This window comes from Trachurus japonicus, chromosome 12, assembly GCF_045865225.1.
Source record: "Trachurus japonicus isolate A0001 chromosome 12, Traja_1.0".
NCBI classification, from domain to species: domain Eukaryota; kingdom Metazoa; phylum Chordata; class Actinopteri; order Carangiformes; family Carangidae; genus Trachurus; species Trachurus japonicus.
Window position 1 is genome coordinate 12,126,395 of NC_140918.1, and position 25,431 is coordinate 12,151,825.

Consider the following 25,431-nt stretch of genomic DNA (forward strand, 5'->3'; position numbering starts at 1 on the left):
TTAAAGGGCAATGCATTCAAAACAGACCTGCAGACATTACAACATTACAACAACAGTAACTGTAGTTACCTCTGGGTTACATCCTCCCCCACTTAGACTGTGACGTCCCCGTCACTGCTATTAGTCATAGAATGTGCTAACCATGCAATTTGCTGCTGCAAAGATAAAAAAAAACAATGCAACAGTGTCTGCTGTGTGGAGGGACCTACACTGTGCTGTTTACAGTGTACTCTGCCACCTACTTGGTAATCACTAAGGTAAGATGGTGGTACCCTTCGTCTCTGTGGCCTAACCTGTGGCGGAGTAGGACCAACCTCTGCATCAATATCTGACAAATCTGCCTGTTCTGAAATGAAATCAGGGGCTTCAGGATTCAGAGGATGTTCAACCTGAGATACAGGCTGTTCAATGGCTTCAGGTGATGAGCACTGGGACTCCCCGTTTGTATTCTCCCCCACAAAAGACAACTCATCTGCACCACTCTCTTCTTCAGGTGTCTCAGGCGCCTGCGCCTGACTGACCTGCACATCATTATCCTCATCTTCCCTCACTGCTGCAGGTAAGAACCCACAGGGAAGAAGCATGTCGCGATGCAGAACCCGTTCTCTGCCTTCTCCATCTTCAGGCTTTACTACATATACAGGGATACTCTCATCAGGCTGTTTGACAACGACATGAACAGTATATTCCCACTTATCTGAGATTTTGTGCTTTTTCCTCAGACTCAGATTTCTCACAAGAACTCTGTCTCCTACTTCCAAGGGCAGAGCAGTCACTTTAGCATCCCAGCGTCTTTTGTTCAACAACTGTCGTTTTTCTGCATTTCTTGACGCCAACTCATATGCGTGTCTGAGTCTTTTCCTTAGGTCTCGCACATACTGTGAGTGTGTTTTGCAATTGTGGCCTGGAGGGCTGATGCCAAAGCAGAGGTCAATGGGGAGACGTGGTTCCCTCCCGAACATGAGAAGAAAAGGAGCTTCCTTAGTCACATCATGCTTAGTACAATTGTAAGCGTGAACGAGGGGTCTGACATATTTTCTCCATTCCTCTTTCTTTTTCTCCTCCAGAGTTCCCAGGAGATCCAGCAGCGTCCTATTAAACCTTTCCACCGGATTCCCTCTCGGGTGGTAGGGAGTTGTGCGAGATTTTGAGATCCCAGCATGCTTACAGAGCTCTGCTACAACTTCTGACTCAAAACAGGCTCCCTGATCACTGTGCAGTCTGCGAGGGAAGCCGTAATGACTAATAAAGTTCTCCCATAACACTGTGGCAACAGTTTTTGCTGTCTGATCTCTCGTTGGATATGCCTGTGCATATTTTGTATAGTGATCAGTTACTACCAGTATGTTCCTGGTGTCTTTTGAGTCAGGTTCTAGTGTCAAAAAATCGATACAAACTAACTCTAAGGGACCAGTGACTTTGATGTTAACGAGTTTGGACGCTTTTTGGACCCTAGATTTACGCCTCACACATCTTTCACAACTCTTACATTTAGTTTCAATATATTTTGACATCTTTGGCCAGTAAAACCTTGCTCTGGCTAGCTCCAAGGTTCTTTCTATGCCCATATGGCCTACCTCATCATGAACACCTTGAAAAGCCCTCTCTCTGTGGCTACTGGGAATGACAAGCTGATTAAAAGCTTCACCTCTTTGGTTGAGAACTTTACGAAACAGTACACCATCTACCAAAAGTAACTTTGTCCTCTCCCTCAACAGGAGAGCTACCTCTGGTTCCTCAGACTTTTTATCTACTGTTTCAGCATCTGGGTCGACTTCTAATATCTGAATAACTCTCCACAAGGTGGCGTCTTCCCTCTGCAGCCTATGCCAATCCTCCATAGACATTTCAGGCAAGGCAGAGTGGCCTGGCCCTGGGAGGGGGTCTTCCAGATCATCAGGGACAGCACTTTCATCACATAAAAGTGTCTCAACTGCTGGTATCCCATTGTCAGACTCCTGTTCATTTTGTGGGACTGTATGAATATAGACACCATGACGCATGCAAAGAGTGTGAACTGTCTCCTCATCCAAGAAATTGAAATCCTCAGTTGACAGGCGGGCTCGATCCATCATACTGGAGATTCTCCTGTCCATCTCTTGAGACTCCTCATCCTCTTCAGACGGCTCCTGAGGCCTCCTTGAGAGTCCGTCTGCATCAACATTTTGCTGACCACATTTGTAACGAATGTCAAAATTGTACAATGACAGAGCAGCAAGCCACCGGTGGCTTGTGGCATCCAGCTTTGCGCTTGTCAACACATATGTTAAAGGATTATTATCTGTCATTACTGTGAAACTAGCCCCATACAAAAAGTCGTGAAATTTCTCACTGACTGCCCATTTTAGGGCCAAGAACTCTAACTTATGCACAGGATAATTTTTCTCACTTTTGGAGAGGCCACGACTAGCATAAGCTACGACTCGGGTTTGCCCATCTTGAACCTGATAGAGGGCTGCACCTAAACCAGTCATGCTGGCATCAGTGTGGAGCAAATATGGGAGCTGCCAGTTGGAAAAAGCAAGCACAGGTACCGATGTTAACTTTTCAATGATGAGATCAAACGCTGCTTGGCAGGTGGGGGTCCATTCTGCTCCAAGTGGGTGCGACTGTTTGCGTTGCCAGTGATTAGGGCCTTTGTGCCTGGGGGCTAAGTCTCCTTTCAGCAAATCATTTAAAGGTCTGACAATTTTGGCATAATCCCTGACAAAGCGCCGATAATATCCGGTGAAACCTAGAAATGATCGGAGCTCTTTGGCTGTTTGAGGCCGGGGCCATTCTCTGACGGCTGCAACCTTGTCAGGGTCAGGTTGAATACCCTGAGCCGATATCACATGGCCGAGGTATTTTACTGAGGTCTGAAAAAACTTACATTTGGAGGGGGACAGTTTGAGACCAAAATCAGCAATGCGTTTAAGGACTTTCATTAATCTTTCCTCATGTTCCTCGAGAGAGCTGGAGAATATTATGAGGTCGTCGAGGAAAGCAACGACTTCCTGGAGGTTAATGCCTTCCATCACTTTCTCCATAGTCCGCTGAAAGGTTGCTGGGGAGTTGGTCAGACCCTGCGGCATTCTCCTGAATTGCCATGTGCCAAAGGGGGTTGTGAATGCTGTCTTTGGCCGATCAGCTGGTTCAACCTCCAGCTGGTAATAACCACTCTTGAGGTCTAGGACAGTAAACCATTTTGAGCCAGACAGCAGGGTGAATGTCTCCTCTATACGAGGTAATGGGTAGGCATCTTTTTTAGTCAAATTATTTAGTCTGCGGTAATCTACCACCATTCGCAAGTCTCCATTTTTTTTCCGAACAAGAACAATTGGAGAGGCGTAGGGACTGTGTGATTCCTCTATGATGCCTACAGCCAAGAGATCTTGAAGATGCCTTTTCAAATCATTGAAGTCTGCAGGTGAAACACGCCTGGTTCGCTCTTTGAATGGTACATGTGGCTCTAGCTCTATGCGATGAGTGACCCCTGCTACACTTCCAACGTCCAGATCATGTCTTGAGAATGCACTGGGGACTTCTTTATTTATCCTAGCCTCTATGTGCTCCTTTAACTGTGGGGATATGGGGCTTTCATCAAAATCAAGATGGAGGGTGTCGGCCACAGAACTGATTTTTTCATTATGAGAGACCAGCAAAGCTTGTACCTGCTGCTGTGAAACTTCTGACTGGATGCTCGGGTCCGAGGGAAAACCAGGCACAGCCCACTCAATGGCGGAGCACTCAGCAATTACTGTTTTTGGATACAAAATGATGTCATGTTGGGAAACATTTTTGACGGCAAGCTTGAACCTACTGTGGGATTCTGATTTTACATCAACTATCTGATCATAAATAATCAGGCCTCCAGGTGCGGGAAATTCCTCTGCACCACTCACTAGAGCTTGGAAATCACCACGGCCAGGCTTAGTGTGACAGGTGCCTTTTAGTGTGTAAACCCTGCTGCGCTTGAGGTGTACGGGTACTTTGCTGCTGAGTGTCACACGCATAACCTTAGCTTCTGTTGTTTGAGAATCTATCAGTTTATGGCACTCTGAATATGCCATTTGCCAATTAGCCTGGATGGGCAGGACTTCCTGGAATTTGGTTCCAGCCTGCTTTATGCAGGCTTGCCTCATTGGGCGTAGGGTGTTTGTGCCAACGAGAAGGGGATACTTGGTGTTGTATGACTGATCTGGGCTCACTAAAGCCAGAATGTGAAAATTTTTGTCTGTGCCACACATATTTTTAGGGAACTGCACATCAACTTCTACATATCCCACATAAGGGACCTTTTGTCCCGCTGCACCCTCAATGTCCAGTGCCTCTTTGATAGAGAATAACTGTCTGTGAGTAAGATAATGGGAATAAAATGACTGAGATATGATTGTCACTTGTGACCCCGTGTCAATAATGCAGTTGCATTGGACGCCATCCAGCCATGCTTCACTGTCACAAGGCTCTCCCACCAGCCCGTTTGGAATCTTAAAAGTCTCTGTCCCATTTGGGGGATGCATGGAATGGCTCAACACAGAGGAACTAGTTGGACAGTGAGCTCCTGCTTGTTCCACAGCAGGAGCCCCTACCTGTTTAAAGGCAGGTTCGGCTGGGGGCTTGTTTGTGGTGAGCTTAGTGGACGTGGATTTTGTCTAGTCTGATGCCTCTCACACAGTTTCTTTTGTACTAGCACAGCATTAGTTGGATTAGTGCATTGGGGTAGCATATGGAAGTCGTCGCCACAGTTGTAACAAAATTTTCCAACTTTTGTGAGGGTCTCAGCAGGAGCAGTTGGGACGGGGGGAGCTGGGGTGCTGCTTTTAGCTCTTTGGAGAAACCTCCGACCAGCTTTTTCATTTCTGGGTGGGGGGTCAGTTGGAGCAGGAGTATTCTTCCTAAGCTCAGCCTCAAGTTGCCTGATTCTCTCCTCAAGTTGCTCCCTAATAGTAGAATGTACGTCTGACACTATGGGGACATTGTTACTAGGAGGTGCAGGCTCAGCAGTAGTTAAATGTGTCTTAGTATGGACTTTGGTGGAGTTTCCCCCCATGTGTCGTTTTCTCCTCATTTCCTTTAGCTGACTTTCTTTCTCATAAGTTCTGATTCTGAATAGCAGCTCTGAGAAGCTGAGAGTCCTCCTGGAAGGGCCAGTCAGGGGTTCCTTTAGGTGCAACGTGGTTATCAAAGAGTCGTCCCAGCAGCCCCTAAGAAACTGTTTCAATAGCTGAGAGTCAGCATCTTGTTTAGTCACTCCATTACTTTCAACAACTTCCTGCAATAGAGTTTGAAGTCGGCGCAGATAGTCAGATGCTCTCTCCCCACTGTTCTGATGGGTTTCTAAGAACTGAATATACAACTCCTCCCCTCCTGTTACATTGCCATAAGCCTTGTCTAACTCCTGGAGATAGGCACTTGGTGGGGCTTGTGCTCCAATAGAGAGAGCCACGGTTAGAGCTGGGGCCAATAAACTATCAAGCAATGTGCGGCGCTGCTGTACCTCGGAGACACTGGAGTCATTTAGTACCTGCTTAATCCGGAGCCGCCACACGCTGTAGTCCACCTCAGAAGGGGGTTTGGGGAAGTTTCCGGAGAAAAGACGTAGCTCTCTTGTAGGAGGAAGATGCACGGGTGAATCATGCTTCACAATATGCTCTACTATGACTTTCTGGACATCTGCTGGCAGAGGGTTGATAAGAAGAGAGTCATTAGGAGTCTGTTTACTGCTGCACGGATGATTAGCATCACTGGAAACTACTAATCTTGGGCTGTGGGAAGGCTGTGCCTTGAGTGCAGCTGCTGGGGTTGATGTTGCTGGCCCTTTAGGATGGTCAACTTTTCCACAAATCTGATTCACTGCTACCTGACTCAAGGTAGTGGGGCTGACATTATACACAAACGCTAGCTCATCCACTTGTTCTTTGAAATGAACTGTCATGTCACCAATAGCTCGGGCAAGGGGCACTAGACCATCTCTGGGTGGCTCACTAGCTGGCTGAGGTGGAGTGAACTCATCAATCTGGATAATCTCCCACTGCGAATCATCAACTGCATGCTCATTGTCCAGTAGCATTGGAGTTATAGACTCATTGAACTGGCATAGGATGGTGTTTGGAAGACTATCAATAGGTTGCACTCTGACAACGTCATCTAATGTTGCAAAAGCCCTTTTTACTGTTTCTGTTTCTAACTTGTCTGGAACACCCCTTATGATTACAGAAAACTCTGGGTCAAAGCCATACATGTCACAAAGCTCCATTGTTGCTAAATTCTCAAATGATAGTACTGAAGCAAAAAAAAAAAATTGAAGATGAGGTGGATGCACTTCTAGTCCCTGTTCGGGCGCCAATTTTTTCTCTATTACTATTGTTGTAACCAAATACTGTAATAGAATTACTCAGAGTCCTGATAGCAGTTTACTATCCCCAGGATTTATTCACAGTTCTGGGATAGAAATGTATCTCACACTCATACTTCTTTTCAAACACTCAAAATATACGGAACCCACTGTGAGTAGTAATAATCCCAAAAGACAGTGATATTCAAATTGACAAAATGTAATATTCACTGTTGTATCTATATAATAAATGAACTTAAACTCTCCCTCATGAAAAGGAAATAAAAAAAACACTTTACAGTTCTGCTTGAGTTAATTGTCTCTCAGGGTAGGGAGTTATTTACTCCATAAACAAAAGAAAAGAAAATCACCACTCAGGTGTAAAGAGTCTTTCAATTGTCCAGGAAAAATAAAAAAATAAAAATTGGCTGGCCAGCAAAAAAAATAGAGAGCGCTCTTTTATTTGTGTGGATGTGTGAGTGTGTAATATGTGCAGGGGAAGGGACTGGGGCTGTATGTCTGTGTGTTTGCCTGAAGAATGGTCAAGGGGTCTGAAGACGTTCTCCTCTGCGGCCGCAGGGGCACCTTGGCAGTCTCTCTCTCCGAAGCCGACCGTCACCGGACTAGTAATGGAAACACCACAGTAATATACTTGTGGAGGCATGGAAGTAACGTGCTCTGCTGCAGCTACAGTAAATCCCTCTCTGAGCCCGCGATACACACTCATAACAACTTACACACATTGTAAACTATTACAGCAGAAAGAAAACAACAATGTACAGAATAATATGACACTCTGCTTTACAACACGGCTCGAGTTAGCATTTTGGTTAACCTGAAAGTAGTTAGCAGGCACTTAGCATTACTCGACGTAAACAAATCAATAATTTCAATTCTCAATCTCAATTCGGTTGTAACTCAACCTTCATACATACAACACATCATAACAACACTAATAACATTACACCTTAAGTGTTAATGCTCACCTAGTAATGGAAACACCACAGTAATATACTTGTGGAGGCATGGAAGTAACGTGCTCTGCTGCAGCTACAGTAAATCCCTCTCTGAGCCCGCGATACACACTAGGGGGCGTAAAAAACAGCTGGCAGTCGTAAAACTGCCGTGATGCGGTGCTTAAAGGGCAATGCATTCAAAACAGACCTGCAGACATTACAACATTACAACAACAGTAACTGTAGTTACCTCTGGGTTACACTTGCAGCAGAGATGAAGGATTTTGTGGTGGCGTTTTGTGTCCGACTACCATTTCTCATGCTGTAGGAGGAAATAAAGGAGCTATTAATGGCACAATCTCACCTGTTTCCTCTTGTTTGTCCCTTCTACCAGGAAATTGTCAACTTCAATTGCCGTAAGCTCGTGGCCACCATGCCTCTGTTTGCCAACGCCGACCCCAACTTTGTAACGGGGATGTTGAGCAAATTGAAGTTTGAGGTCTTTCAACCCAATGACTACATCATCAGAGAAGGCACAGTCGGGAAGAAGATGTATTTCATTCAACACGGCGTCGCAAGTGTCATCACCAAGTTCAATAAGGAGATGAAGCTGACTGATGGCTCCTACTTTGGAGGTAAGACCAAAAATACAACAATCTGAATTTAATTATGATTTTTTTTAATATTTGCTTTTTAATCATTTTCAAATGCAAATGCAAACATGGATTAAGAGCTTCTGCTGCCAACAGAGAACACCAGGATCTCAGCCACACATGCATTCCTACAGTATGTTCATACAGTGATATATTGAGACATGAGTCTAGCCTGAGGTCTTGCGTTTGATGCTGTTTGATGTTAAGTTATTGTAGATGTAGATTCTCATTAACCAGTGTTGGACATTAGTCAGCTTCTGCAGTTACATAACCTCTCATCTGGTTGTTGGAGTAGGCCAAGGCATGGATCAGGCATCCCTTAGGACACACAGAGGTTCCTCCCCCACTCTTACCCTCACACACACACACTCACACACTCATACACATGCATGAAGTCTTCTCCCCCTCCACATGTTCTCGCTGCATATACTTAGCAATAACAAGAGCAGCTACTGTAGCTGCTCATATTGTGTAAAATCTGAAGATGCTCCCTCACTCTGTTCTCCATCTCCCTCTCGCTTTCTTCTCAGCTGTTCCCTCCCCAAAACATTATGGACACCATTAATTTTTAAAATGTCAAATGTAATTTCATTGCACGTTGTTTACTCTGACAAAATCCACAGGCACACACTGTCGTGTCTGTGCGAAAGCAAAGCAAAGTTTCCTATTTTAGAGGCTCTTGCATATTTTATCTCATGAGTTCATCCCCACTATGGAGGGAGGCTGAGGAATCTAAGAATACCTTCACTTTGGTGTGTCTGCTACGTGCAGCTCATGTCTAACAGGCGAGCCAAGGAAGACAGTGAATCAAAAAGGAAACAAGTTGTCTTTTTTTTTTTCTTCCTGCTTGTTCAAACCACAAGATTGCTGTCATAGACCCTCACATCACGGTACTCGGTTTGCAGAGTTACTTGCATTAAATAAGGGGCTGCCGGAGGACGCAGGGCATCTTAAATCCAGCATAGAGTGGACATGTCACACAGTTGAGATATGTGGGAGTTGCAGTGCAGCAGTACATCTCATTCAAACAATTCATCCTCTGGTCTGTGGCTCGCAGATATTCGGCTAAAGAATCATTGTCAGGATAAAACCTTCGGCCAATGAAGCTCTGACAAATGGATCTTACTGGCAGGGAATGTGGGTGCATTTATCAAAGAGTTTGAGACCAAAAAGAAAAGAAACCAGCAGCAGTTTAACTGACTATCGTCTCCATTTAGAGGAGGAAAAGCAATACTGGAAGTCAGCGGTGAGTGATTATGAGTTTTGAAAGTTTGAAGCTCAACTCTTCTGTAACAATGCTGGTTAATACTTTTGACAGAGCACATTGATTAAACTCAAAACTTTAAGTCTAACTTGTAATTACTTGAGCTTTAACAAACATATTTTCTTTATCAATTAATTAATATGTAAATTATTTTCTTGATTAAATTCTGCATTTTTTTTTTCCCATAACACCAGTTTTTTTTTAAATTATATGTCACTATGTCACTTTTATCCTCAAACTGTGTTGTTGAGCAACTGTGCAGAATAGTACATTACAGTAGATTATCATATAATACAAAGGATGGCAGCAAAACGGATATTTTTAGAAGCCCGAAACTACAAATGTTTTCAGTTTTCGGCTCAGACGATTAACTGATAATTAAATAGTCACCAGCTGACTGACGAACTGATCCACTGAGCCATCATTTCATCTCTACACTGCAGTATAATGGAGTCGTGTAGAGCAAATGGGAGTGCTGCTAAGGCTTCCTGCTGGAGATAAAGTGCTCGACTGTTCACTAACAGGAGTCTCAATGAACTGCTCATCTGAGAACTGACCTCTGGGGACCAAATTTAGAAATCCAGGAAATGTGTTGAGGTGGCCAGACGGTTACTGCTTTCAGGGATTTTTGGATTATCTTTTTGGAGCTTTGTCTAAAACATTTTGAAGGTTATGCCACAAAATATTAACTACAATCTTTTTTTTTCTTTTTCCCTTGTGTATGTGATTGGTAAGTGGTGGGTTCTCATTCAGTGCAGATTCACAGACAATACAGTACATCAGCCTGTATTGATTTAGCAGAAAAGAAGAGTGCCATTTTAGAAGGGGAATTTACTATGTAGGATCAAGTCGGCATCTAAAATCATGGAGAACATACAATAGACTTCCCCCTTTGATTAATTGTTTAATCTTCTAATTAAAAGATAAGGCATCTGCCCAGCTGTAACTTTTACCCATTTGTATGGCATTTGTAGAAGGGGAGCAGCTGGCTGTTGCCGGGCACCTCGCTCTTTCCCCCTTTTTCCTCTGATGATTCACACACTCGCCTTACAACCGGGCCAAACCACGGCCAGAATGACAATCAGTGAAGGGGACTGAGACAGAAATGGAAGGGAAGGGAGAGCGAGTCACAAAACCAGAGCCCAGGAACAGGAAACTATTAGCATAGTAATGAGCAGGACATCTACGAGGACAGTAGGTCACAAAGCACGTCCAACCTTGGTCAAAGCCACACCTGCATACCAAAAAGGTATCAGAGCGATCACTCCTATAGGCCTCGGTGAATGGGATTACAGACTGGTACAGCTCCTGAGTCAAGTCACTAAGGGACTAATAGAGTATAATGCTAGGACAATGACAGGTGGCGTTTCAAAGTCCCTATTGGGTTTGGATGTCTTACTCATGTGGGACTCCTCATCCCAGTCATGGGAGGGGAGAAGGGGAGCCAGTTGCCATGAGTGTAGGCTATGTGACACATGAAGTGATTGAAAATTATCTACAAAACTCCTGGGGTCAGCCGTAATGCTTTGTGACAAGGCAACAGACACGTGTCAACCTGCATTATGTGAAGTGTTAACAGCTGGCTTCGCCTCACACCCACACTAACACACCTTGAAATACACACCTATAGATCCTCCAGGTGACAGTACTAATGTTCCCTTTAGCAAGGGTTTTACAGAGAGGTGCATTCACAGACTGAAGATAGCCAAAGGTTGTTCCTTATATAATCTACAATGCTTCTATACTGTGGATATATGGATGAACAGAGGGTGTAAGGAAAGCCTGAAAACACAGACTTCCCCTGTCTTTGTTAGCGTGGTGCTTTCATGTTCTCCAACAGTTGCTCACTACTTGAGTTCAGTGGCAGATTGAATAAGCTCTGCTTGAAGTTGCTATTCTGACATAGGAAAACAAAAATGAAAGGAAAAAAAAAATTGGTCTCCCACAGTTGTTCCACTTCTCACAAAATTCAGTCCAGGAGAGGTGAAACTACCTGACGACAAAGTCAAAGCAGAAATAGTTAACAGCCGATGCATCAATTCCCATCATCCCCAAACTACAGTCCTGCCAAAAGTTTTCCAATTCTGCTGCTCAGCACTTCGGAAAAGCACTTATTTACTTTTTACTTGAGAAACCATCAATACCACTGTCTGTGTGCCAAATACAAAGCTAGAAATAGCAGATAATTAGCTTAGCTTAGCTAACCAACTCCTGATTTTATTTATATTTACAGACAGATACGTGAAATGCTGAGTGTTGTCATCTAACTCCCTACAATAACGCTAATGAGTATATTTTCCGACATGTCTATTCTTGTTTTGTTTTCCATATAGTGCAGCATCTTAACAACCTCTGCAGGGCGTTTCGCTCACATTGGTTCTACTTGTCAGTTACAATTAGATCCAGAGAGAACCGCAAATTCAACACAGTGTCTTACCTTGGCACTGCGTTATAGCTAATGATTTAATTGTGCTGGGTTTGTCTGTATTAGGGAAAGCTTTTTCAATACGCGCTGAAACGGCAAAACAGTAATTAGAAGCCTCTGGTGCTTGAGGGAGAAGAAGTTCATTTTAACTATAACAAGTTTCAAAACTGGAGATGGCACTGGTCCAGATCCAGTGCTATGGCAGGCAGTCATTTGTTGTTGTTTTTTTTCAGCCAGCTCACCCACTCAGCCAACTGAGCCTCTGCAGACTGGAGCCACTGGCCGCTCACTGCCAAGCGATACATTTACCTCTTGATGTAGCCACGCAGGATGTCATGCCAGCATGTCGACAGTACAGTTTGATTTTTAACCAACACAGAACAACCACTCACTGTCTGTCCTCCCATTCTGTTTGTGTCCCCTTGTGAAATTACATTAAACGAGACACATGTTTTTTCTTTTTCTGTCTCCCTCCACTTTTTCTTTTTCTATAACCTCTGTGTGTCTTGTTCTGTTAACAGAGGCAGCACTCAGAGGGAGCTTTTCCATTATAACAGCACTCACACCTTATTCACACCCACAGCTTGAGAGTGTTGCTCTCACATCCTGCACAGTCTGTGCTCTATTTTCATGACAGCCCCATGTCATAGCCAAGACAGATCGCACCACAAGTTAACATTTTAAGATTTAATTAAGATGGAAGTTCTGCTGTAGATTGGACAGAAGTGCAAACGTGGGTGGAGACCTTAGTCGTGTTGGTGGCTGAACAGGAACTACAACTACTAGAGGCAATACTTTTCATATGTTTTACATCAATCAGACTATGTATACGTGTGTGTATGATCTGGGTAACCGTCTGGGAAGACAATATGTCATCTGTCATCTCAGTAATTTTAGTGTGTGAGTGTGTGTGTCATGTGCTTCCATTTTATTTCAGAGCTAAATGCAGATAAACATATACACAAACAGGAAACAAGGCGCATGCTATGTTATTAGCTGCTCCGAGGGGGTTAGCTCGGATGCATTGTTCTATTGTTCCATAAACAAAGCGGCGTGTTGTCTTCGCATCTCTTCACGTCAGAGAGCGCAGTGACTGAGGAGGACCACAGGAATGCTATGTAACCATACCCTCCGCTTTCGTTATACGTTACATTGGAGAACCGACGCAGTGCACTGATGCGGTGATGCGGCGATGCCTGACAGGGTTGTTTTTGTAAAGCTGACTACTGTATCATATTATGGGACCATTAGCTCTCTGCAGGATGATGAATTATCTTAGTGTAATGCAAGTGACAGCAGCGCTGATGGGCTTCTCCTTTTATTTACATTTCACATTAGCTTCTGCTTCTGTACCTTTTCCCGCTCAAGGTTCATCTATATGGTAATCTGTACTGTAATTACTGGGATGATTTCCTTTGTGACCCTCAGTACTCTCCACTAACAGTCTCTTCATGTGTCTAAATGTTTCACACACTCAATCTTTTGCCTCTCTTTGTGCTCACAGAGATCTGTCTGCTCACCAAGGGCAGACGAACGGCGAGCGTGCGGGCAGACACCTACTGCCGACTCTTCTCTCTCTCCGTCGACCATTTCAATGAGGTGCTGGAAGAGTACCCCATGATGCGCCGCGCTTTTGAAACCGTCGCCATTGACCGATTGGACCGCATCGGTAAGACCTGCCTACATCTAATGATCCTCTCTGATTGGTCGAATCTCTTGCCTGTCATCGTGCCTTGTTGTCTTGTCTTAATCAATATTTGTTTGCCTTCTTTCTTCATAAAAGCATTGTGTCTGCCATCTTGTGCTGCATGACCTGTATGCTATCTGTTTTTTTTTCTTACCTACGTCTTTTATTAAATTATATTTTTTGTCTTAAATAACATTTAAAAAGAATTGTTGTAACCAGCATTAATCCTTCTAAAGAACCAAAGTAGCGTTTTGTGGTTGGATTAACTGGAAGGCAGTGCATGTCGCTGTCCGGGAGGGAGTCAGTTCGCCCCCTCGTTGGTTTGGTGTTGACCCCCCCACTGGATGCCAGCGAGTGGATGGAAGCTAACCTCACATGCATGTGTGTCTGGCCCTCTTTCCACTCATCTGCACTCCTGGGTATGAGCAGCACCCCGCCCCATATCAGAGATGTCAGAAAAAAAAATAAATCAACCAGACACAAACCCCCAGAAAACAAACAATGAGCAGGGCCAGGTGCAGCAGGGAGCTTTTCCCACAACCACCAGGTCCAGCCCAGTTTGGTAACAGGAGGCAGGACCCAGCTTTACCCACATCATCAACAGTACTTCCTTATTTCCACTGACATCTACAGAAGCACTTGGCCATGACAGATTTTGAAACACCAATAGACTTGCAACGTTTAAAAAGGGGCACATGTATGTAACACAAACAGGGCAATAATTGGTTGCATAATTGGCCCTCTCCTCTCTGATCTGTACGGTCTGATACTTTGATTGGAGCTGACACATTGATAAATTAAACATGTAGAGGATTACATAATGAGAAAGGAAGTAGCTCGTACTGTATGTCTTTGTCTTTGCTTATATTTTGCTTCATTATAAATATGTATCTTTTTTGAAATTATAATGTTCTCCTTTTATAAGGCTTTTATTTATAGATAACTTGTCAATAATCATTCAGCACATTGGATGGAGAGTAAATTTAGACTCTGTTGCTCGTGGATTTGCTGCCGACATGTCAGTGTCATGTTTTCACACTGTCTCAGTTTGTATTTATTCAGTCTTTATCAGAAAATGAAATGACAGTTCTTCTGAACTTGAAAGAGGCACACAGTCAGTTCTTACTGTAGTCTTTCTTTGTAGCTTGGCTACTGTACGCTGTCAATAAGTCTGTAGCTGGATGCCACGTGGTACGTGGCGACCTTAATGTGCTGTGAAATAATCTGAGAAGTCTGACTTGTGCTACCACCTCTGACAACTTGCAAACAAAACTCCTCCCCTTTATTTGACAGTTCACCGAGGTGGCAAAACACCAACACTGAAAAAACAGCCTCATAAATACAGTTATTATTATCTAACATCAGATTAGCTCAAACAGTAGTAGTTCTAATTTATCAAGTGAATCATCAATATTATATCTATCTTTTTTATTACTATTATTTATAACTTCTTTATAATACAGAAATTTACAGAAAAGTATGTCGTCTTGCAGTCAGAAATACAGAAATGAAATGAAACAAGCCACTTCAGAAATGATTAATGGTTTTCTATCATTATCTTATAAAGCAGCTAAACAGATAATCCAAACAGCTGATCATCACAAATTACCTGCATCAGTTTATTAGAGCACATAAGGTTTATTAATTGATTTGTTTCCTTATTACATTAAAAACAAAACAATAACATCACCTGTATATAAAGCTAAAGTTGAACCTGCATATTGACAGTGTGCTAATGTTGTCTCATATCAGTGGTTAAGCTTTCAGTCTGTATCTACTTTTCTATCTGTTATTGTTGTTTTGTTTTTGTTTTGTTTTCTTTGTCATGGCTTTGTATTTGTGTATTATTTTGCCTGACACAGGCCCGTCAGTATTGAATTGCTTTGCAACCCAAGTGTTGACTCCACATTGAAATAACTGCAGTGTCAGGCAAGTCAGCAACAAGCAGTGAACAAAAGATTTGGAACAAGACCTCTCCAAGTCAATCTGAATCCCAACCACAGACGTGTGTCAGTGTTGAGGCAGCCTTTTCTCCTCAGAGTTACGCTCATACCTCACATGGTTGGGGATTACTGTATATGACTGGATTATATAAATATATATCAAAAATGTTCACACCTAGTTTGCCTGCTGGTGCCAGATACGTAAGTCGTGCTTATGGTTTAGATACTGATATATAAAACTACAGTATTTTGGTGCAAATTGTGGTCATTAGTGCTTCACAACACCAATTTCTAGTTTAATATGTGTCACACTCACTGTTCCTTGTGCTCCACTAATACCACACTACTTTATTACAATAGAATTGAATAACAAATTGTACATTATCTGCATATGAACGTAATTCACAGGAGACAAGGTTGCATTTCTTTTGGACGAATACAATATTACTATAAAATAAAAAAAAAGAAGAAGACACATGATCTGTCTTTGCCCTGTAGTGAAGTGTATGAATTTGTCCTTCGCAACATACTGTTTGCCCTTTGACCTCAACAAGTCCTGATCTACATTTGCCCTTTTTATGAGAGCTACCCGCTGAGTTAGCTTTTCACCACAGCTAAAAAAAAAAATGTTTAAAAACGAAAGCTGCCCACTCTGACTGACAACTCTCAGAGTGACAGAGATTGGATCCATCCTTTTCAGACTAACCATGAACGGGGGTTTTGTCTCATACGAGGGAAGATACTTTGTCATGATCCGTGCTGGTTGTATCGTTTCTATATATGAACTGCATTTGGTTACATGCTTGTCTTGCTCTAAAAAGGAAAGAAAAAAGAAAGTAACCATGCTTTGAAACCAATAACGTGTTGCACATTTGACATTATCTTTTATCTATCTAAAAATTATTTGACCAGGAGTCCGTCTTGAGACGAGCACATCTCGTTTTCAAGAGTGCCCTGGCCGACGAGTAGGCATCAGGTAAACACTTTATTCCAATTCCAGTATTCGAACAGGGACAAACTGACCTATAGAGGCTTGCTAAATGGACCCGGTCTCAGAGTCATCCTCCAAGAGTTTGACCTCTTGCTGAAGGTTACATTAACTGTTTTAATTCCTGCATCAATTGACACATACCTCAAATCACCCACACTAGTCCTGCAGATGTTTTGATGGACACATTCAAAATGTCGAGAACTAAGACAATCAAGGAAACAAAGAGTCCTCATTCAGTGTCACATGCCATGTTTATTTTGTAACAGATTCCTTCACAGCTGGATTGTGCACACATGCTCAGCTCTATTGGTGTGACATTTTCCTTTCAATCTTTGAATCCTTTGTTCAAAGTCTATTCACAAATGAAATCATGTCTGCAGATTAGTAAAGACTTTACTAATGCACTGCCACACACAGTCTTCGTTACATGCAGAAAATCCATTTCATTTTTATTCATGTTGTCACCAATAGAAAAATATATATATTTGTTTCTGATTGTCTGACATGAAATATAAATTCACTCTTTTATGTGTTTTCTGTAATAATGATTTGGGAAAAGACAATAATGACACAACTGACGCTAATGAGGAAAAAAAAGGCGATCTAATCTTTTTTGCTTTACTGGATATACATAGAGTTACAGTTACATGTAAAAGTTGATCTAATTAATTAAGATTTAATTTACAAATCTAACAATTTCTTTGGGAATGGTGTTGTAAATAAGCCTCAACAAGAAGAGAGGGATTCATCTCCTGAAGTTATTTATAAAAAAGTATTACAGATTATTGGTGATTGATTTAAATGACTTTGTGAGTCAAAATGCAAAATGTGTAATTTCTTTGTGAAGCCTTGAATGCATCTCAGAAAGTGTCTTTTTTTCTTTTTAAAATCAGCCTTTATTATTTATGTATGATGCTCGTTTTCATTATGACGTTTGTGATTGGATTGTTTTGGATTTGATTGTTTGGTGTGTTTGTTCAGCTTTCAGACTGTTTCACACGACTTTGTTTCAGATATGGGTTAATAACGGTATTATTATTTCTTTAAAAAATATATTAATGGATGCACAAAACACACTGGTTCTATTGTGCCAGGAAAAACAAATTAGTATTGTATTTTCTTTTCAAATGTGATACAACCCATATCTGATTTTTCCTTTTTTTTAAATTTGATTTCAATATTACAAGTTTTGTATCAAAAAAAGAAACATTTCTTTACCCATGAGTGGTGTTTACATTGTGTTCATATTTTTGTTTGTTTTCTTTTCTTTTTCTTTTTTTTTATGTCAGATTTACCCCCAGAGTTTATAGATATTTTATAGTTATTTTGTAGACATGTTCTGACCACTGGCATTCACTGGAAAGGAAAGGATGAGTTTGTCTCCCAGTCCGTTGAGTGCTACAGGAATGAGTCCAAAAACCTGGAAATTAGTTTTAGCACTTCTGGTTCCCTTGTCCCAAAGTCTTTGGGTGGTCTGAGTAAAAGTTGTAGCATCAGAAACTTCAGTTTGCTGTTGTAAAAATCCTATTGGCTTTTTGTCGAGGGAGCCAGGATGATGCTAACATCTGGGTCGGCCTACAGAAACACCTCTGCCCTGTAGCACTCAACAGATGTGGTTAAGTTCAATGCAGTGGTCAGAGCAGGTCAGCAATCATACAACAACAAGGTGTGTGTGTCAGGACACAACTTATCTCATCTTACTGTAAGTGTGTGTTTATGTCTCAGAGGGGGTGTCTGATATAAGTGGTACTAAAATAGTCGTTCATTCAGTCTGTTGAGCTCCTCAGGTTTGTGGCCGCTCAACATCAACATCATAAAATTCTACCAATGCACACAAGGCGTTCACATCCATTCAGATTATTGTCTGTGATATACTGTATCAATCAAGCCAGGGTGAGAGATGGAAAATGAACAGCTACTAATAATAATTATAAACTACTTACTGTAGAATAATGATAAAATAACTTAAATTAAAGTGTAAATATAGCTTGTATAGTGAGATAAATTATTTGACCATTGTCTGTTTATCTTTTGCATCCTTTCTTTCAGCTAAGAAAAGAAATCAGAGCAACACCACTTAAAACCTGTAATAGTGCAATTTGAATGAGCTGGTGTATTTCCTCTTTATTTCCTACCTTTAAACATTTACACACTGTCTTCTACTACTCTGTTAATGTTGCTGTCAGACTACCAAAAATTCACATCCTCACAGCTTCTGTTTGGGAAAACATAGAAAAATGAAAAATGAATATGTGTTGTCCTTCCAATCTGCAGAGTTTAACCCTGTCACCTTTAAAAGTGCAATGCGAGCAGCCTTGTAAGTTAACAGTAGTCTTACAGCCAAGTCCGTGGTGCTACTGTAGTTTTAGCTCTTTACTACCCGATCCCTGTAGTGACTGGTGCAGTGAAATTGAACGTCAAAATGTCGAACTTGATTCTGAAAAACTGACTGTGTAAAAACAAAAAAAAACGCATCAATCCATTTTCAGCCGCTACAGCAAGGAAAGTCCTGTCTCATAGCTGAATGCACAGCTCGTTGGCAGCCTTGAGAGGAGAGAGCCGCCCTGCAAGCGCTGCTCAACGGCGGAGAAATTTCCTGTCCTCAAGGACGAGCTTTAATGATTGAGTGACTGTGGCTAAAGCCTTCAGCACGCTAAAAGTCCACTCTGTCTTCTTTACCAACTAATAATGCTTCACAGCCTGTCGATACACAAGGTCGACAGTAATTACAGGAAACACGTCTTTTGTAAATAAATTTGGACACAGTCATTCAAAGTGAAGATGTTAAATGGAGCTTTATTATTATCACTATTGTGGCAGTTCCCTCGTCATAAAAAAGGACGACATTCGTGCCTTTAGTACCACTTAGCATTTTACCACAGTTTTGTTCCCAGACTCCCAAAGCCACAAAAGTGGTTGGTGTTTAAAGAAGCCATCTGTCAAACATTTTCTTACTATCACGGCTCATAGCTTATGACAGGCTGGTGAAGACGTCCAGGCCTGTGGCCTCCAACGACCTTTAGAGTGCACAACTGAAGCAAAACCAAAGTGTTTGCTGTGTTAAACTGACCATGTATTATTGTTATTCGATTATTATTAACATGATATAATTATGTAATTTTGTAGAGAAATTGGAACACAAAACAATTTACCAAAATAAATGCAAATCGTCATGCAAATTTCAATGCTAAGGATAAATTATTGCAATCTGTGGTAAAATGTGTAAAGTTTAGTTGTACTGAATATATATTTGTGTTTATTGTACTCAGTTATGGTGAGGTGTCGTAGTTTGTTAGGAATAGATCCTTGTCGCTTTGTTTTGTTGTTTTTATCTGACCTTGTTTAAAAACCTATAAGAAGTTTATTCCGAGTGTCCTTGTGATGTGTTTTAGCCGAGTTGTCACTGTGATTTAAACAGGATGTGACTTTAAATTTATTCTTAGAGCTTAGACTCTTTGTCTTTTCTTCTAAAAACTGTCCAGTAACGTGTGATGTGTGGGTACAACTCATCTGTATTCTTCTGTGTCTCATTGTCCACATCAGCACCTTCACAGTCTTACGCTCTCACGTCATACTTTCAGTAATCTTTGTCTCCTTATGTGTCCTTCACTCCTCCGTATACTGTATCCCATAGTCATTACCATTCAATGTCCTCCACACTTTATATTCAACATGACAAACCTTAGCGGACATGAAAAGATGCAGCTTGTAACATGAAAGAAAAAGTTTGAATTTATAAATTTAGTGAAACTGAGATGAAGCTTCTCTGTTTTAAGTTTGGTGTCTTTAAAGAGCTGAGGTCTCCTGCAAGCTGCATCTTTATTAATACTGTCCTGATTGCTGTCCTTTTCCTGTGGTTTAGTGCAACCAAAGTTTGCCATGACTGTATGTGCTCACCTCTCCTGACTGCATCCCAACAGGGAAGAAGAACTCCTTGCTGCTGCAGAAGTTCCAGAAGGATCTGAACGCCGGCGTTTTCAACACGCAGGAGAACGAGATATTGAAGCAGATTATCCGTCAGGACAGGGAGATGGTGATGATGGTGGACCGCAAACAGTCAGTCACCGGGATGAACTCAACTCCAATGTCAGGAAACTCCATCATTAACTCACCCGCCCAGCCACCTTTCGCCACTGCCTTCGGCACTAATCAGCTCCAGCAGTCCTCTGTCCCTCTGACCTACAGCGCTTCAGCTATTGCCAACGCCTCTGCTGCCCGCATGCTGCCGGCCGCTGCCGCTGCTGCTGCTGCAGCGCAGGGGGTTTACCCTGCTCCCAGTCTTTCCCATGGCAACCTGAATTCTTCCTTAACCAACCCACAGACCCCTCTCCAGCAGCAGGGAGCAATCATGTCGCCCTGCTCCTTCACGGCTGCCATGTGTAGTCCGTCCGTGCAGACCCCTCTGGCCGGCCGGAGCTTCCAGTACGGCTCGCGCACAGCCTCCCAGCTGTCACTTATCCAGCAGCCCCTTGCCCAACCGTCTCTAGCCGCACAGCAACAGCTCGCTCAGCAGCCGGCTGCGTCATCTGCAGCTGGAACCTCTGCCACACAGCAGCAGCAGCAGCAGCAGCAGTCGTCGCCTCAGCAGCAGCAGCAGCAGGTCCCCTCACCTCAGCGGGGAGACATCCACAAGAGCACACAGGCTCTTCAGTCAGGCAGCTTGAGTCGAGATGTCCGACACTTATCGGCCTCCCAACCGTCACTGCCACATGACACATCTCTGGGGCCCAGAGCGCACCCAACCTCAGGAGACTCTCTGGCCTCCATCGTGCCACCGTCGGCGGCAGCGATGCAGGGAATGAGTCTGCAGAGCGGCCTCCGCACCACGGTTCCCCAGCGGGTCAATTTATTCCGGCAGATGTCGTCAGGAGCTTTGCCCCCGGTTCGCTCGGCCTCGGCGGCGGCGGCGGCGGCGGCAGCAGCAGCGGCAGCATCATCATCCTCAGCCCAGCACAGGGAATCCCCCGGATCTAGGAGAGATTCTGTCCTGAGCAGTACAGAGACTGAGCAAGACAAAATGCGTTTTGCATCAAATTTATGATCCCATTTTTCCCTTTTGATTTTTTAAACTTAAATTTGTTTCAACTGAATTTTAAAAATGGAGATACGGCAAAAGAGATACAAATGAGGAACTTCAGCATTTTTGTTTCTCTCCAGTTTTCTTCTAAAATAACCCATAGAAATCCTGTACATACAAGCCCTTGTATTATATTTTAGACACATTGTCTCCCTAAACGTAAGAATGTATATTATACAGACGACACATCTCTCTTTTCTTTGACGCCATATTAATCATTTTACATACATATATATGTGTGTATATACATATATATGTATATATAAATGAACGGATGGATGTGTGAGTGTGTGTGCGTGCATGTGACCGCGTGTGTAAAATCCAACTACAATATTTGGCAATGGCAATTTAAAAGCTGTAGTATAAACATGAGTCTTCCTTTCTGAAAAATATAAAGAATTATATCAAATGTATGACATTTTTTTATTTAATTTTATTTTTTCTTTCTGTTTTTTTTGTTTTTTTTAACCTGGAATGCATTGTGGATTCTGATGATGCCGATTTGTTTGTTTTGTTTTGTTTTTTCTACTATTGAGGAAGAGTAAATTGATCTTCTCCTATTAAGCAGCTTTAGGCACCACTGTGGAATAAATGCAAGCAACTCTGACTAATAATCTCAAAAAGCACACACACACTCATAAAGTGAATCTCATACCGTTTTTTCCTGAACCCTCATTTCAGACATCAAACACAAATACTGTAACAAAGTGTTATGTTGCTCTCAGCAACGAAAATACAGTCTGCTGAGCCACTATATCCCCACAGCGGCTCACATACCAATCACAACAGTGTTATGGGTCCAAAGGGAATAGATAATAGAAATGCTGCTTTCTTTGTTTATTTTCGAGGAGAATGGAGTTTGGAGAAAGATATGGATGGATGCTATTGTTTTCTATTTCTGATTTCAGATGGCTGAGATGTTACGTAATGTTGCTTAAAAATTCTGTGTATATTTATAATATTTATAAACTAAAGATTATCACCATTATGCAATAGACTGTGACATAAAGATTACCTATATGTGTGCTGTAAATAGTTTTGTAGATCTAGTATTTACAGATACTGTGTGGTGCATTCTCTATCATAACAATGTCTTACTTCTATCAGGAACCTGGATATCATCTATATGCGACAAAGGTTAAGTGACAAAATACATATGTTTCATAAGAGATAAACAAACCTTAATGCAATAGCTAGCACTACTTGATGCTGAGAAATGCCTGATTGGAGTACATTTAAGATAGCCCCTCCTTCCCCCCTGTCCCTCTGTATACTACTCCTAGTCCTTGTATGGTTTTTTGATTTCACATCAAGTGAGCATATACGATATTTACCTACCATTCAAACTTGTCCTATTGAAAGTAAACGTGTCTTTTCTAACGCCTCATTCCCCCAAAAATCTGGTTAGAATCATTTTCAGAATGATTCTCTGGTTTATATTAAAGGTGGAAGTGATTATTTTATGAAACGTGTATCGTTCAAGGGCAGAAATAAGGCTCACATTTTTGAATCATTACACTTTTTAAAAAACAAAACAAAAAAAACCACCACAGTTTATAATCTAGTGCTTGCTCATCTGCTTCTTGAGTAAAACTGTACTGTTTGCTGTCACATCACAATTGCTGTAGTTGAAGAGCCTGGCACGAGAGTTGCAACACACGTGTTTTCGGTTAAAGACGTCAGGAATCCAGTAATTTAAGTGTGTGGGGGGACAATTTCACCGAGAGGTTTCTCTTTATTTTTCTGCTGCTGCATGTGTGGGGGGAAAAATTGCTGGTTTGCATTAAGGTTTATGTCTCATGTAAATCCACTATTTGGGCTTAGGCACTCTAAACTGGCGTGGGAGGGAAGGTCAAGCCAGAATATTGTGACTCTATAAAAAGGGATAAAAGATATTTTGACTATTTTTAATCCTGTAATATCTAAAGTATTTAATGACTCTACTAAAATCAGGCAGCCATTATTATGGCTTAAAGGTCATCTCCCTGCACATACTGTCGATTGTGACGTTGTGCCCGAGGCCTTCCTGTGCACCTCTCACTCAGATGAGTTCGACTCTCTTTTTCTATTCAGAGTCACAGTTTTCATGGCACCAAACGTCCGATCGGTTCAGAGCGACTAAGCCCCCCCGGAGACGCCGTTTTAAAAAGATTTACAAGTCTTCGCTACAGATTGTGTCGATAGTGTACCAATACAGTCAACCCACCAATGTCATGAAAGCATGCACTGTCACAAATACTTAAAAAGATACTATCTCAAAAATGTTGACGTTAAATGTAATGTTAGATTATGTTTTGTTCATTGTCTGTCTGCCTAGACGTTATCTGTGTGTGAACAGAAGCATTGACTTTTCACATGGACATTCTTAAGTATTTGTGCCTAAACTATAGCCATGTTCCATCCTTTGTTGAAGAGTGTGAGCTCAGTGCGTATGGGAAGATGGGGGGGAAGGAATACGGGGGAGAGGGGGGAGGGCAGGGGTGGGGCGGGGAGGGGCACTTCTGCACAAAAACTGCGCATTCATCCTTACTATACTCTCTGTGTTCTATGTCTCAGTGTTTTTAGACGGGATGGGAATAAGCAATGATGACGACGGCCAAAAAATAATAATAATGTCTCAGTTTATCTAATTGGTATCTTTTACTTACAATGTGAACTTCTAGAGGCAGGTTGTTTTTTTTAACATTTCTGAACAGTCGGAGCTGTTTAGGACATTAAATGGAAAAGTCATGTACAGTTTAAAAAGAGAAGTGCAATCCTTATGGTAAATAATATCACACTCGATGAGACATTGTACAAATTTGGAGAAACTTTATACCTTTCTTTGTAGCTATAGCCACTGATGTTTGGGTTGAATATTGATGTGTGGAAGGAAACTGGCCAAAGCAAAACATTCTAAGTCATTGTCTTTGTTTTTGAATTGCACTTTCTGATTTACTAATAAAAAAGAGAAAAGGGTGCAGCTTCTTTCAGCTATAGGTTAGATGTTGAGTGAGTTAGAGAGGGAGCAATATCCCCGAGAGTTTGTGCTGCCCTGGTCCTGTAAGAGGTTTTAATGATGGGAGGGGGGAAATGTTCTATTTACAACAGAGAGCGCTTAAATCGTGAATATGCCATAGTGTATAGGAACTATAGTACGCAGTCGAGATGGACAGCAGCACTGTTGGTTTGTGCTGTTTTTGATACTTGCCTTTGGAGGGAGAGCTTCCCAACTATGTGCTTTTTTCACTATACCAATCACAACTAACATACTGGAATGGGCATTAATGGTGATGTAAAACACAAACTAATGAGCTTACATATTAGCAGTATAGAGACTCTCAACAAACCAGCACATATATTTGTATATTTCTTTTTTTTGTTTGTTTTTGTTGGTTTGAGGAAAAAAAAAAGAGAGATGCAAAAAGAACTGAGAATAATGCCCAGAGAGGACAAACCAAATGTTGATTTGGTTCTGATGACCACAGGTTTCATATGTTTACTGACGATGTGTGCGGTGGAGAGAGAGAGGCGGAGGCTACTACGGCGAGCTTCTCCGTCCTCTCAAACCGCGCCCACATGGTCATCGTTCAGCTCATTCATGTAATCCGAGGCTTAGAGAAAACGAACTATTTGTTGGTTACTTGATACAGACGAAAGAAAGATAAATGTAAACTTTCTTACAACAATATGCAGACAAACAGTGTTTGTCAAAAAATCTTTTTGATTTTTTTTGTTTTGTTTATTTTGTTTGTAAATAATAAACCTTTAAAATATAGAAAATAAACGACATATTGTCATTTAAAAACCAAGTGTGTGTGATTCTGTCGTCGACCAGCTTGTGCGGGACGGGGGCTCTCGCTCATTTGCACTTTGATGGAGAGAGAAAATGGAGAGGTGATATCAAGAGATGAGGCAGAGATGGAGAGGGTCAGAGAGTTTTCAGGAACAGTCTCTGTCAGCAGTTACAGGAGAGGTGAGAAATCTGTCTCTGCAGCCGGCAGGGATTTCCATTCATTACCTACAAATCCAGCTATCAGTCATGAAGTCATCTCACAAAAGACAGATTTTCTGTGACGGCCATGTCCTCCTCTACAGGAGCTGCTAAATACAGGCTCTCTGTGTTGCCTCTCTGTAATG

General features: G+C 42.0%; 1 protein-coding gene across 1 annotated transcript in view; it reads left to right on the forward strand.

Moving 5' to 3' along the window:
• Positions 1–25,117, forward strand: part of hcn1 (hyperpolarization activated cyclic nucleotide-gated potassium channel 1) — a 74,127-nt gene extending 49,010 nt beyond the window's left edge. Inside the window, exons 6-8 of the mRNA XM_085793206.1 lie at positions 7,667–7,907; positions 13,119–13,283; positions 20,156–25,117. Of these exons, the coding sequence (XP_085649332.1) occupies positions 7,667–7,907; positions 13,119–13,283; positions 20,156–21,276 (1,527 nt within the window). The 3' untranslated portion in view covers positions 21,277–25,117. The remainder of the gene's footprint in view (positions 1–7,666; positions 7,908–13,118; positions 13,284–20,155) is intronic.
• Positions 25,118–25,431: the final 314 nt, after the last annotated feature.